Source organism: Akebia trifoliata, chromosome 13 (genome assembly GCF_017979445.1).
Source record: "Akebia trifoliata isolate Shusen 1 chromosome 13, ASM1797944v1, whole genome shotgun sequence".
Taxonomy (NCBI): Eukaryota; Viridiplantae; Streptophyta; class Magnoliopsida; order Ranunculales; family Lardizabalaceae; genus Akebia; species Akebia trifoliata.
The window spans coordinates 31548858-31563875 of record NC_141387.1 but is presented as its reverse complement, the minus strand read 5'-3'; the positions used below and the strand labels follow the sequence as shown (position 1 = coordinate 31563875).

The window sequence follows — 15018 nt, the reverse complement described above, 5'->3', positions numbered from 1 at the left end:
AATCCAAGACGAATCATCTCGATTTTAATCGATTTTCAAAAGCTTGATCTTGGATGGAATCCATTTTTCATAAATTTAAAATAGAGAACCATCACTTGTTTGTCCCAATAGGATGGCTTTTAGAGGTATTGCAATTATTGAAGTATTCTTCTTATTTAAGGCTCCAACTTGTAGTATGGTTGACACCATGTGAGGCCCACTAAATGATAGGGAGTGTCAAGTGCCGTTAAATTGGTGTCATTTCGGGATTGCGGGATGAGAAGGTCGTTCACTTGGTCAATCTATTTTGTTTTTCTTTTAAAATAGGTGGCATGCACTCAAAAGGGTTTATTTGTAATTTAAAATATAAATGAAAGGAGGTTTTGAAGATTTTATCATAAAAAACTTTTTTTTTGTAATTTTTAAAATTAATGAACGGGATTGTAAGGACGTGTGAGATTGTCGTTTCCTTGATTTTTGACTGAGGGTGTGTTTGATTGCAGAGAAAATATTAGTTTTGCAAATCATTTTCATCGGTTTGAGCACAATATGAAAAATTTTGTGAAAAATTGTTTTTGTTATTTGAATTATATAAAAATATCAACAAAAAAAAAAACACCCCTTTAATGTTATTATTCTCTGCCACGTATGAAAAATAGTTTAAATACCCTCATTTTCAAATCTTAAAAAGAGTCATTGGGCCACATTGATAATCACATTGAAAATTCAACCACACAGCCATTTAGATTTCATGAAAATATTTATATTAAAAAAAGAAAATTAAAAATTAAAAATTAAACATAATTGTTTTTCGAGGTTGATCCAAGGTGTTCAAAACATATGACTACCGAGCACTCAAATTTAAAAATAAAATTCAACTGTGAAAAATAATTGTCTTTTTTTAAGTTCATATAATTTTATCCTCTACACCCCCATTTCATCGGATCATGATCTCTCTCTCTCTCTCTCTCTCTCTCTCTCTCTCTTAATAAGTTATGTGCTTCCACGTCAAGCTGCATCAGCTGCATGCTTCAAAAGTATGTCAAATTATCAACACTCTATCGTGAATAACTAAATACATAACATGTGGTATCGGAGAGTAGATTAAAGAATCTATATAATCTAGGATTTAATATTTCACGTGGTATTCCAAGATTCGTTCAATCCCAATTTTGAACATCGAAGGAATTACATTAATATTTGAAACAAACATCATCAAGAACCCATTCTATTTTCAACAATTAATAATGACATTGGCAATAAAATAAATCCGTAAAAATAGAAAACAATAAAAATAAAGTCTACTCTTTCTAACATAGTAGTTCAAGTTTTTCATTTCTTGTTCATATATGCCAGATTTGTTCTTGTTCAATTCTTATTCATTTATGTTATTACATATCTACTTATTCTAATATTATTCTTCTTTAGTGAAAGAAGAGACATGTTCTCATAATTATGAACTACAAGGACCAGACCCGAATCCTATCCTTCCCGTAGCCACGTCGTAAACCACGTCCAATCCCAAATGCTGTCTATTTCCAAAGATGGCCACATCACTTGGATTACTATTTGCAATGAAAGCTAGGCACAATTGTGACACACTTGGTCCAACAAGAATCCCAGGCAGGTTTTGATCCAAATCGACACCACCTTCGAAATGCAACGTTACCTTTGGTATCAAGAAGTTCGTGTTCCCTGAAAGGTCATAACATGTGTCAAATTTTGAAATCGGTTGAGCAGATGGGTACTTCGACATCGATTGCTTAAATGCTGACCGAAGTGCTGCATAAGCCGCTGGAGGCAATCGGGTGATTACGGTGCCAGAGTCTATGATGGTTCCCGAAGACGTAAATACCGATGGTTGGATTGATAATTTTTTATTTTCGACGCTTATCCCTAGCAATTTTAGGAAATAAAATGATGGGCCACGCGGGTCAGTTACTAAGGGTGTGTACCTAAGATTTGTCTTGGTAGTGGCCCCAAAAGCTAAGTATCCAGTTGAGCTTGCTCTAGGTGGAAGACAATAAGAAAATGTTCCCCCAAATTTTTTACTAGTTTGGGACACAAATGATACCTTATCGCGTCCGAGGCCCAATAAACCAGCTATTTTCCCAAAGAGGCCGGCATTTTTTTGACCGCAACCAAATTGGAAATTAGGGAATACATCTGAAGATGTCAATGTTAATGTCTCACGTGCAAAGAATCCAATCGTTTGCGAATTGTCCCCGTACTTAACACCATAGAGGCAAGTGGAGGATTGGCAACTGGATATCTCAAGTTGGGAGCACTCCGGGGCACTACAAGAGATATTGGAATAAGAGGATGACTTAGAGGGATCAAATATTGGGTCTTGTTGTGGATAGCAACTCCCGGCACATGGTTGGCATTGAATCCATGTTAAGTCACTTCCCGTATCAAATACCACCGAAAAATCAAGCTTGGGTGTACCAAATCCGATCTTAACTATGAAATTAGGAGTTCCCAAGGATTGGCCGGGACTGACTGGGACAGCCTTCTCCTCCTCGATTTCTCCTACTCGTTTGGAAAATTTGGAGTGGATGTATTTGACTCGGGATTCATCTTGGAGGAGGATTTCAATGGTACTAGGAGCCGCTGTTGTTGTTGTATTGTGTCCGTGGACCAATGGTGCACAAGGCCCATGATTGTGAGCTAATCGTAGTGTTGTGGGAGATCGTCTTGGACCTGAAAAGATTATGTTAAAATATGAATGAAGTCTTCGAGCATACATATATATAGTGAGGTTCATTTAGGCCTATTAATCAAGAGTTGTGATTTTTTGACTCCCCATCCCCATTTTGACATTACCCATACTCTCATGTCGTGGCATGTGTTAGGACCATAGTTTTTTTCCTCGAGATGTACTATAAATATGTGTAGTGGATCCGCAGGAAAAAATCCATGGTCCTAGCACATGCCACGTCAAGAGAGTATGTCAGAAGGGGAGTAAGAAAATCATCGTTCTTTCTAACTTTCTCAATACTTGGCTGATGTGTCACGGAACCATAGATCTTTTTTCTCGGGATACATAACTGTAAATCTTTATAGGAAAAAGATCTTTCCTTTCGTGTCCATACCACATCAACCAAGTGAAGAATTTCTATTAAGAAAAGCAGCACTCATTCATTAATCAACCCTTTGAACGACTATTAGAAAGTTGAATGCAAAGGCATCTAAGAAAAAACAGAGGCAAGTACCAAAATGGTCGTGTGTAATATAAAGCCAAATTACTGGTCCAATCATACTAATAAAATATTTAATTATTTATCAAAAGACATATTATATATACATTATGGTATTTATTTATTTTTACTGTTCACATTCTTGTGATCCCCAAAGAAAAGAACTTTTTATTTTTTTACAAAATAATGAAAAAGTAAGAGTTGTATTTATTTTAGATTGAAAATACGGGTATAAATATTTTCAAAATATTAGATGAGTCATCTCGATCACGGACGATTCACATGGAGTATCCTACTCATTCAAGAACAACATAGACGAGTCATCTCCGTCTCGGACTATCTTGATTTTCCAAAATTACATCATGGGTTTGTTTCTAATTACCTTTGGTGAAGGAATCAGAGCAAATAGTTGATGATGTTAGTAAGGATTTGGCATCAAGAACATGATGGCTCTTTGTTGGGCCTCTCCCTCCACCACTATAGGCATAGGCGGCCTTGTTCAAACACCAAGAGTGAAACAAAAGGAGTGAAAAGATGAGGTGAAGGCAATGGAAGGAAGGACGAGTGGGTGATAGCCATAATGTGGTTTTGTTGGGCTAGTTTTTGAGTTGTGAAGTAAAATATTCTTAGATTTATATAGAGGGGAAGGGAAAGGGGAGGGAATTAAGGTCATAGTTGCATTGATTTCAGTTTTGCATTATTTTCCGCATTAGAAAAAGATTGAAAGCGACAACAATGAACAATCTAATAAGACTTGGAAAAGACTCAAATTATTATTTTAAGAAGACTTTGCATGGTTTTTTTTTTTTTTTTTTTTAAAGGTCAACAGGATTAAGAAGACTTCGCATGTATGTATTCACAAAGACTAAGATTGCTTTAAAGCTTCATTTGCATGCATGGTTTCAAAACTCGTCCGAGATCGAGATCTATCGTCCGAGTCATCTCAATATCAGGCATGGATGAGATAGACAAATCATTGTATCGGACAAGATTTAAAATCCCATGTTCATTTTTCTCATTGTTAAACTAAACATCTCAAACTTATCGAAAAACTCGTTCGAGACGACTCGATTTGTTCACAGATGAGATGAGGTGTCAAAACGTGTTTTAAACCCATGTTTATATGTGTTGTTAAATAATGACTAAGATCATATGCATTGTTTTAAAACTTGGTATTCCATTTTGTCTCGTTTCACAAGGATATCAAGAGTTGACTCGCCTGATTCTTCTTGTCTCGGATGAGATTAATTATTTAATTGGATTATTATTATTTATTTATACTCAAATAAATTTATCTTTTTTTTATATATATAAAACTTAGTTGGATTACACGATGTTTAGCCAAAAGTAGGGTTGTCAGTGGATCAGGTTCAGAATGGATTGTGGTTGATTTGGTGCCAATCCAATAGGGATCAGACTTATAACTGGTCCTTATCAGATCGGGACATTATATATCGAGAATCTATCCAATGACATAATGGTTCAGTACTTATCGAAATCCAAACCCTCAATTAATACCACAAATTATCATATCGGAATGGATCAAATTTCGGGTCTGATTTGATCCATTAACAACCCTAGTCACAAGGCCATATTTTTAATTCAATACTATATATTTAAATAATTAAAAATAAATTATTTTTCTGAAAATATACAAAGTCCCAGTTGACTTAACCGAGTTTTGGACATAGCCAAGATTTAAAAATACACGATGAGTCATATCGGCTCTCGAGCAAATCAATGTCAATGACGATTCAAATTGAATATCTCACTTGTTCATGGACAATAATCCAAGACGAATCATCTAGATTTTGGATGATTTTCAAAAGCTTGATCTTGGATGGAATCCATTTTTCATAAATATAAAATAGAGAACCATCACTTGTTTGTCCCAATAGGATGGCTATAGAGGTATTGCAATTATTGAAGTCTTTGTGGGGAGGAAAGTGGACACACGTATTACATGATGAGGGCTCCACCCTAGACTTCATCAACACCAGTTTGGTTGGACTGATAGTGATAAAGGCTTTAATTTAAGACTTCTGAGAAATGATCCAAGGAATTTTCTTCTTATTTCTGGTTCCAACTTGTTATATAGATCACACCGTGTGAGGCCCGCTAAATGATAGGGAGTGTCAAGTGTCGTGAAATTGGTGTCATTTCGGCATTTATAATTGGTTGATTTTTCTTGATAGTTGAATTTCCTTTGATTGCGGGATGGTCAATCTATTTTGCTTTTTTACTTTTCTTTTAAAGTAGGTGGCATCAAAGTTAGCAATTCAGGGAACAAGGAATAAATAGTACGGAAATAAATTGGGTACCATTCGGAATAGTGATGCATAAGTTCGACGAAAAAAATGTAGGACAGTAAAAATACAATACGGAAATAATTTGAGAATGATTTGGATCCAATAATTTTTAAAATTTTTAAAAGTCCGGATATATATAACATATGATATGACTTTACAATTCTAATCTACTAATCAAATTATCAATATTTAAATTAAAAATGTCTTAAGTAAATAAATAAACAATTCACAATCATATTCATCCAATAAAATATATATTCGCAATTAAAGATTTAGTTTTAATCCATCTAATAATCAATGTAAATGAAAAATATAAAACATGATATACTAGTTAATGCCAAAATTATCATGTCCCATGACCTAATTAAAAAAAAAAAAAAACATTCTTATCGTTTATAAAAGGTTATTAATGCGAAATAGACGGAAATTTCACCGGACAACGAATAGCCAACGAGTAAATTCCACGGTGGGTCAGTGGGGGCGATTTTCAACTTAGGGTTTTTTTTTTCTCTTCTCTTGAGTCTTAAGTTTTAAAGTAAGAATAGGAAAATACGACGTATTTTAATAAAATACTTACGGAATATACGTACAAATCGCGATTTAGTCGTTGGGACTTAAAGACCCACGAATTAATTTGAATCTTTGAATCCAATAGCAGTTCTAATTCGGAAGAGTAATATACATCTAATTCATGTCTAATTCGCGAATTTACTAACTATGGGTGGCATGCACTTAAAAGGGTTTATTTGTGACTTAAAATATTAATTAAATGAGGTTTTGAAGATACTATCATAAAAAAGTTATTTTTGTAATTTTTAAAATTAATAAACGTGATTGTAAGGACGTGTGGGATTCTTGTTTCCTTGATTTTTGACTAAGGGTGTGTTTGATTGCAGAGAAAATATTAGTTTACAAATCATTTGTCACACAAATGATTTTCAAGACAAATCCTTTTCAACAGTTTGAGTACAACATGGAAAATTTTGTGAAAAATTATTTTTGTTATTTGAATTACATAAAAAAATCAAAAATCAAAATTCACACCCCCCTTGATCTTATTATTATTCTCTATCAAAGTAAGAAAACTAACCTAAATACCCTCATTTTCAACCTTGTAACAAAATATATATATATATATATATATATATATATTTTTTTTTTTTTTTTTTTTTTTTATTTAAAAAAAAAAATTCCCAAAACCAATCATCTTCGTGCTCTTCAACCTTAAATTAATTTTATCTATTAATTTCATCTTCAATCCATTTAAACATCACTTTAATCTTTTGCAAAAAAAATCTTAGAATTTTCTATTAAAAAATATCACCATCTTCCAATAAAAAATCTTATCTTGCTCGTTAAATTTGAAGGTTAAAATAAATTAATCGTAAGGTTGAAAATTATAGTACAAACTTTACCCAAGAGGTTGAATATGACTTGTTTTGGGAAGCAAAATCAAATGAATTTTGGTCAAATACGAGGATAGTGAGGTCATTTTGCTTAATTTATAGGAGGACATGTAGGCATTTTAGTAAATATTTAACATACCTTATCTTTTTAAAAGACATTGCCCCCTTATTTGAGTGTTCTCTAGTAGAGTAATGAGAAATGACCTAGCTAAATGCCATTTTCTTCAACATCCAATCAAAAACTCCTCAAAACAGTCATCTTCATGCTCTATGACCTTACATACATATCCCTTGCAGGGCCATTCAACTTTACAAAAATAAAAATCAAAGTGATTTAGCCCTCACATTTTTACCGATTTTTTATAGACCCCTATGCTTTACAAACCATAGTGACAAAAATCTGCAAAATTTTAATTGTTATCAATTAAATCTCACGAAGTTTTGAAAAAAATATATATATTTGATTTTTAGAAAAAAAAAATCACGATAATCATGATTTAATAGAACATTATTTGAATAAAAAAAGTCAGATTATTTTTAGTATTTTTAATCTGTTATTCAATCATCTATATAAAATACATATTTTTATATTTAAAATTTTTTTAAAAATAATAATTTATCTGACGTTTTCCGAACTTTAATGACTTTTTTTATAAACTTTCTCTTGCGGAATTATTCTTGAACCCGGCCTTGTCAATATTGTAGACATCAAAATTGAAATGGGTCTTCATCGTTTTCCAAATTAACGAAAATCCCTTAAATTAAAATTGGGCCCATAAATTTAAATTGAGTCCATTAAATGGAAAATGCCTCTTACAGGCCACATATGGTTTGGATTTGGGCTTTCGTAGATAAAGCCCATGATCTAAATAAAAATCAAGTGATCCACACATTAAATATTGAGCTTTATACCTAAATAAATGAGTTTGGCCCAATAATAATCCATAAAATCCTTAAATGGGATTTGGACAAATTTAGCCTCTTAAACAAATCAATTAAACTTCTTTAAGTTGGGGGTATAATTGAAAAGTTAAATTACCTTTAAGTCTATAATACAAAAGCCTCTCTTATTGAGAGGGGATCTGGATCACTTTCTCTCAGAAGACAGAAGCTCTCCCTCTAGAGAAGAAGAAGCTCTCAAACCCTCCTCCAGAGACAAAAGCAAGGTTCTTCAGAGATCCGGACTCCGACTAAAAAGAAGATCAAGCATAAAGCCCTTCTTCGGAATCCAAGCAGCCTTCTCAGCCGATAAAGCGTGAAGCCCGGAGAGAAGAAGATTTACAAAAGCCTCTACAGAAGATCAAGCACAAAGCAAAGCCACCGTTCAAACAACCTTCTTAGCCGATAAAGCGTGAAGCACGGAGAGAAAAAAAGCTACATACGTCATCACTATTTTGTATTTGACTGTTAATCAGAGGAAACACTGAGATCTGTATTCACTTTTCATCAAAAATCAATAAAATCATTTGCGAATCTTATTTCACGAATCTCGAGGTAGATCCGTTGAAATTTATTGTCGACAAATATGTTTCAAATAGACATGATGCAACCTCTTGATCTCTTGTGACCAAACCAGTGGAAAAATACTTAAAGTGCCTCCACCGTCAACTTTTATTTAACTTTTTGACAAGGAAAATGATTTAACCCCCCGCCCCCCCCAACGTTTTGATTGATATTAGAGATGCTCATGTGTTTGCGTCTCTTGCGGGTACCACACTGAACTTATTAAAAAAAATAAAATTGGTGATTTAGATCCTCATGTTGTGATATATATCAAAGATACCCATGTGTTTTTCAATCTAATGACATGCATCCATTGGCCTCAATCTTCCTAAACTAAGAAAAATGACTTAAGGGCCCTCACCTTCAACCGTTGTTCAGTCTCAAAAACTATAATAAAAAAGTTCGGATTCAATAATTATTCAAAGGAGAATCAGTATCGGTTATTTCGAATAAATTCAAAAAAGTTTCATAAAAAATCCAATTTTTTTAAGGGATATATAAAAATGATATTTTTGAGTAACTTGTCAAAACCCATCCCTTCAACTCCTTAAAAATATTTTCCTATTCTATAGATTTTAATGTTGAAGAAAATAAAATTTTGAGATATCAAGTTTAATTAAGCCTTCATTTTGAAAAAAAAAATTTGTGGAGCTTATTAGTCAACAATCATTTGTTGTGACGAACCCAACATTTGCACAGAAGAAAACCAATATTATTGATTAAGAATTGTTAGCACTTAGCCTCCATTGACAAAAAATCTTGACTCTTGAAGGAGTTTCATTCACATGGAACACTAGTAAGAACATGTGTCTTGAGAACAGGGGCAGATTAACAGTGGGGGCACTTGCCCCCACATTTTATTTTTTTAAATGAATGTCCTCTTGATAAAATGATATATTTTGACTTTGCCCTCATAAAAATTTAACAATTTCCCCCACGCCCATCCTAGTCCCCACTCAAGTTTTTAGTTTTAAGAAAGCCCTCAATTTGGTTGATATTTGGCAGTTTTCCTTACACTCACTGATGATATTGTCCATTGACTCAGACCTTCTATCATAGACAAATGAGAAGATACCTACAAGCCCATTTTTTCTTCAATCTCTAACAAAAACCGTTTAAGTTTATCCTCAAATTCATATTCTTCAACCTTATCGGACAACTATCGTTCCCCCCATCAACAATAAAATTTTGGCTCCGCCTTGCTTGAGAGTTATGTACCTTACAAACACTTGTCATGTAATTCTTCCGCAAGGATTATTAATATGATAATGATTTCTATCAACATATGCCGAGAGATATGATCGATTGTAGATCTTGCTAAATAAATGCAGAGATTAAGATGTGAATTAAGACTTTGGGCAAGTCGAATTCGTTCCACAGGGACAATGAAGATTCAAAGATTCATTCGGTTAGAAACAAAAACAGAATTAGAAAACAGATTTTTCTTAAAAACAAAATTGATTTGTTGCACAAATGAAATGAAAATTACTTGCAATTGAAATAAAAAACAGAAAAGAAAGATTGAAAATCTAAGAGAGAGAGATTAGAGAAGTCAATCAAACCATTGCAATTCATCCAAAATGCTGATTTATTCTCATTATAACTCAATCCACGTAGCAAGTCATTGCTCGTGGATCGGATGATAAATCGAATTAAACATTGATGGTAACCGAAGAGTATTCATGAAAATCCCAACTTCAAACAAGTGTAGCTGACTTATACTTCAATCCTTCACATAGCATGATTGTTCTTGAGCTTATCTAAGTAACAATCATCTAAGCTTGATTTGAATGTATAAGTTTGCTAATCTTATCCTAAGAGGATTTTCAGAATTAACATGTAAACTAGAAATAAAGAATCAAACAACATTGGTAGGATGAAATTGCTCCGGCATTCTTGACCTCTCTAAGGAAGGTCTAGCCGATCATCGCAAGAATTAAAATTGCAGAAATTAATAAAAGATCAAAGAACATGGGTGAAGAAGATGAAGATGATGATCGATCCGAATTGCTTCTTTTATAGCTCTCCCAACAATTACACAAACAATGAATGGTTCCTCTTGATGTTCTCACTACACTCAAGATCTCACCAAAAGGAAAAATTACAGAGAAATTAAAAGAATAAAAACCAAAAATTAGAGAAGAAGAGAGCAAGGAGAAGACCCATTCTCTAAAATCAACCCTCAAATTTATAATGTTCGTATTCGGGCAATCGGGTTAACTTTTCGGATGATTCGCTTCAAACTACCCATTCAGTTACAACCACCGAAGCAATAGGAAGCTTCTGTGAAAATCTCGAAGACAAATTCCTCGAGATGACCGCGGCGCGGTCATGCCTAGCCGCGGCGCGGTGACGTGGCGGCCAAATCCTTCGAGGTTTTTCTAGATGCTTCCTTTCGGCTCGTGTATTGTAACCGTAATTGTTTCGCGATTTGATAACTTCCACATGCGCTACAATTAACACTAATATATCATTAGCTCTATTAATTTGGATAAATGAAATAATTTTGCAATTATTTAAAGGAACTAACATTTATGCAATGGTAATCTTAGTGCAATTACGGTCCCAAAATCAAATAATTGGGACCTTATCACACCCTAAAACCTCAATTTTGCTAGTCCCAAGCAAAACTTAAATCTAAACAACTCCTCTTTCGTGAGGTTCCCGACTGCATTTAGCTTATGCAGTAAGCCCTTAAACCCCTAGGTTACCCCTAGTGGACGAGTTTGACTCGTGAGGGTTTGCAGTGAATATACCCACAAAATTCTAACATTTTGAAAGATAACAACTTCAAAATTATTGCATATAATGCCATCACACCAATTTTCAAAATATAGTCAAAGGTCTATTGGAGCAAAAATTCTTGTTATTCCTCATTTTCAGAAATATCTTGAGTGTGTGCACAAATTTTTCTGATTGTAACATAAATTTTTCGGAACAAGATTTCCCTTCTTAGCCACTAAAATGTTTGGGTTTGCCTAAATTCTAACTCGAAACTGAGCCTCCTGTCTGGGATTGTGAGAAGTATGGATGTTCACTTTAATACCTCTAAGGGGTTTTATCTCTGATATTCCAGTGTACTCACGTTTTTACCATTGATGGCTTTCACCCTATTGAACTATTTGGTCTCATTGGACTCTTTTCACAATTTGTACTTTTTCAGTTCTATCCTTCACAACTTTCTGCTTTTCTTTTCAACCTTTTTCATGCTTTTCATTTTTTCGATATTTTTCAAAAAGCAGGTAGCCCTTTTCAAGGTACCCAGTCTAATCATATGGTTGCTGTCTTAAAAATATCAACTACAGTTTTGTTTTTCTTCTATTCAGCCAACCAAAGGACAAGGAGGTCAAAGTTCAGTATTTTTCAAGCTTTCCCTCTCATTCTAGACAGCGAAGAAGACAACTCTTAATCCAAAATAACTTTTTCACTACAATCAGAAGTGACGTGAATTTTATTTTTCAAAATATCTTATTTTTGAGGAATAAGAATTTATAAACAAATTGGACATGAGCGTGGTTTAAAAATTCGTATGATGACAGTACATATAAACATTTTGATGAAGGTATTTTTGAAAAATGTACCGAAAACAATGTACAAAAAATTGAAAAATTGAAATGTGCTATCCCACACCCCCAAACCTAAATTTAGCATTGTCCTCAATGATTAAAGAGTAGAAGTTTAGAGTACACCTGAAAGTGGATGTCATTACATCACAAAAGTTGTGAGCACAACCAAAAGAAGTGTTTCACACCGGGTGTAAAAGTGAAAAGCACACTACACAGGATGTACACCTGAAAGAAAGTGAGTGAATGCAGAAAGAATTGAAAAATAAATCCTACATGGTCACACAGAATATGTACAGAAATCAAGGGTTGCCTCCCGAAGTAGCGCTAAGTTTAATGTCTTCAGCCAGACATGAAATTAGAGCTAATCCTGGTACACAGGATTACTCAGAAATGAATCTTTTTCAGATGAATGAGGGATGTTCTGAAATGGCTTCAGTCTTTGGCCATTGACTTGGAAAATATTTCCATTGGCTGGGTTGAGTACCTCTATGTTTCCATGAGGGTGAATATTGTGGATCAAAAATGGTCCAGTCCAACGGGACTTTAACTTCCCTGGAAATAAATGAAGGCGAGAGTTATACAGGAGCACTTTCTGGCCTACGTGGAAAGATTTTCTCTGAATGTGCCTATCATGCCAGATTTTCGTTCGATCTTTGTATAGTTTTGCGCTATCGTAAGCATCATTCCTTAATTCTTCCAACTCAGTGAGTTGGAGCTTTCTAAGCTCGTCGACTTTTGCTAGATCAAAATTTAAATGTTTTATCGCCCAATAAGCTCGATGCTCGAGTTCGATTGGCAAATGACAAGCCCTACCAAAGATTAAACGATAAGGGGACATTCCTATTGGAGTTTTGAACGCTGTTCTGTAGGCCCACAAGGCATCAAATAATCGTAAGGACCAATCTTTACGAGTCGGATTAACGGTTTTTTCAAGAATGGTTTTGATCTCATGATTAGAAATTTCGACCTACCCACTGGTTTGTGGGTGATACTTACGGAGTAGCTACTTTATGAGTGATTGAATATTTGCGCATCAAGCTTTCGAAAACTCGGTTACAGAAATGTTTCCCTCCATCACTAATGATGGCTCGAGGAGTACCAAATCGGGTAAACACTGTATTTTTGAGAAATTGAACAACAACCTTATGATCATTCATTCAACAAGCTGTGGCTTCAACCCATTTTGACACGTAGTCGACTGCGACTAAAATGTATTGGAATCCGTGTGAAATGGGGAAGGGACCCATGAAGTCAATGCCCCAAACATCGAAGATTTCGATGATCAAAATTGGTTGTTGGGGCATCTCATTTCTTCGACTGATTTTTCCTAGACGTTGACATCTATCACAAGATTTAGCAAAGAGATGAGCGTCACGAAAGATTGTGGACCAATAAAAATCACACTGTAAGATTTTAGCTGCTGTTTTTTTCCTCCAAAATGCCCACCACAAGCTTGATTGTGGTAGAACTCGAGAATACCACTCTGTTCTCTCTCTTTAACACACCGACGAATTATCTGGTTTGGGCAGTATTTAAATAAATACGGATCATCCCAGAAGAACCATTTGGCTTGGGCGAGGAAGCGCAGGCGATTTTGTTTACTCCAAGAGGTGGGAGTTTGACCAGTCACCAGGTAGTTGACAATGTCAGCATACCAATGTGTGTCAGAAATAAAAACTGCCATGATTTGCTCGTCAGGAAAATTTTTTAAAATTGGGAGAGACTCAGAAAGAGTTTCAACTACTAGCCTAGATAGGTGGTCTGCAACCACATTTTCGCATCCCTTTTTGTCTCGAATTTGAGATCAAACTCTTGAAGAAGAAGGATCCATCGTATCAACCTCGCCTTCGCATCCTTCTCGGCAAGAAGGTATTTCAGCGCTGCGTGGTCAGTGAAAATGACTACTTTGGACCCTATAAGATAGGAACGGAATTTATCTAAGGCAAAAACTACTGCTAGTAGTTCCTTTTCCGTGGTGGAATAATTGAGTTGGACATCATTAAGCGTCTTGCTGGCATACTGGATAACATGGGGGAGTTTGTCAACTCGTTGCCCCAATACAGCACCTATAGCGTAATCGGATGCATCACACATCACCTCAAATGGGAGATCCCAATTGGGTGGTTGGATAATAGGTGCTGAGGTCAGCTCAGTTTTCAGCTTCTCAAAGGCGAATAAACAAGCGGTAGAAAACTCGAAAGAAATGTCTTTGGCTAACAAATCACACAGGGGTTTTGAAATTTTTCCGAAGTCTTTGATGAACCTTCTATAAAACCCTGCATGCCCTAGGAACGAACGAACTTCTTTCACAGTTCTAGGTGGAGGGAGATTTGCGATGAGATCGACTTTGGCTTTATCTACCTCAATTCCTTTGTGGGAAATAATGTGCCCTAAAACTATCCCAGAGGTAACCATGGAGTGACATTTTTCCCAATTTAGCACGAGGTGCTTCTCTCGACATCTTTTCAAAACTAACTTCAAATGATCCAAACAGTCATCAAAACTCGACCCAAATACAGAAAAATCATCCATGAAGACTTCAAGAAAGTCTTCGACCATATCAGAAAATATACTCAACATGCACCTTTGAAAGGTGGCAGGAGCATTACATAGCCCAAAGGGCATACGTCGATAGGCGAAGGTCCCAAATGGACAGGTAAACGTTGTTTTTTCTTGGTCTTCAGGAACAATTGGGATCTGGTTGTATCCCGAATATCCGTCAAGAAAACAGTAATAAGCATGACCGGCTAAACGTTCAAGCATCTGATCGATGAATGGAAGAGGGAAGTGATCCTTACGTGTCATCGAATTTAGTTTTCGATAGTCTATACAAACTCGCCATCCGGTTTGGACTCGAGTAGGTATGAGTTCATTATCCTGATTTGTCACAACTGTGATACCCGACTTTTTAGGGACAACCTGAACTGGACTAACCCATTTACTATCCGAGATGGGATATATAATACCCGCATCTAAAAGTTTGATGACTTCTTTTCGGACTACCTCTTGTAACACCGGATTGAGTCGCCTCTGTGGTTCTCTCGATGGTTTGAAA

General features: G+C 35.1%; 1 protein-coding gene across 1 annotated transcript; it reads right to left on the bottom strand.

Moving 5' to 3' along the window:
- Nucleotides 1-1246: 1246 nt before the first annotated feature.
- Nucleotides 1247-14768, bottom strand: LOC147388315 (aspartyl protease family protein At5g10770-like). The gene is made up of 4 exons (XM_086420317.1): nt 14591-14768; nt 12448-12515; nt 3562-3775; nt 1247-2682 (listed from the first exon to the last, which is right to left on the bottom strand). The coding sequence occupies exons 1-4, from the start codon at nt 14766-14768 to the stop codon at nt 1433-1435; spliced, it is 1710 nt and encodes a 569-aa protein (XP_086276443.1). The 3' UTR covers nt 1247-1432.
- Between the last annotated feature and the right edge of the window lie 250 nt (nt 14769-15018).

Coding starts and splice junctions, on each gene's coding strand:
- LOC147388315 (XM_086420317.1), bottom strand. CDS start 14,768: ATGACACGTAAGGATCACTTCCCTCTTCCATTCATCGATCAGATGCTT. Junction 12,516..14,590: donor TGGGACCTTCGCCTATCGAC/GTATGCCCTTTG, acceptor ATTTATTTCCAG/GGAAGTTAAAGTCCCGTTGG. Junction 2,683..3,561: donor CTCTGATTCCTTCACCAAAG/GTAATTAGAAAC, acceptor TAATCTTTTCAG/GTCCAAGACGATCTCCCACA.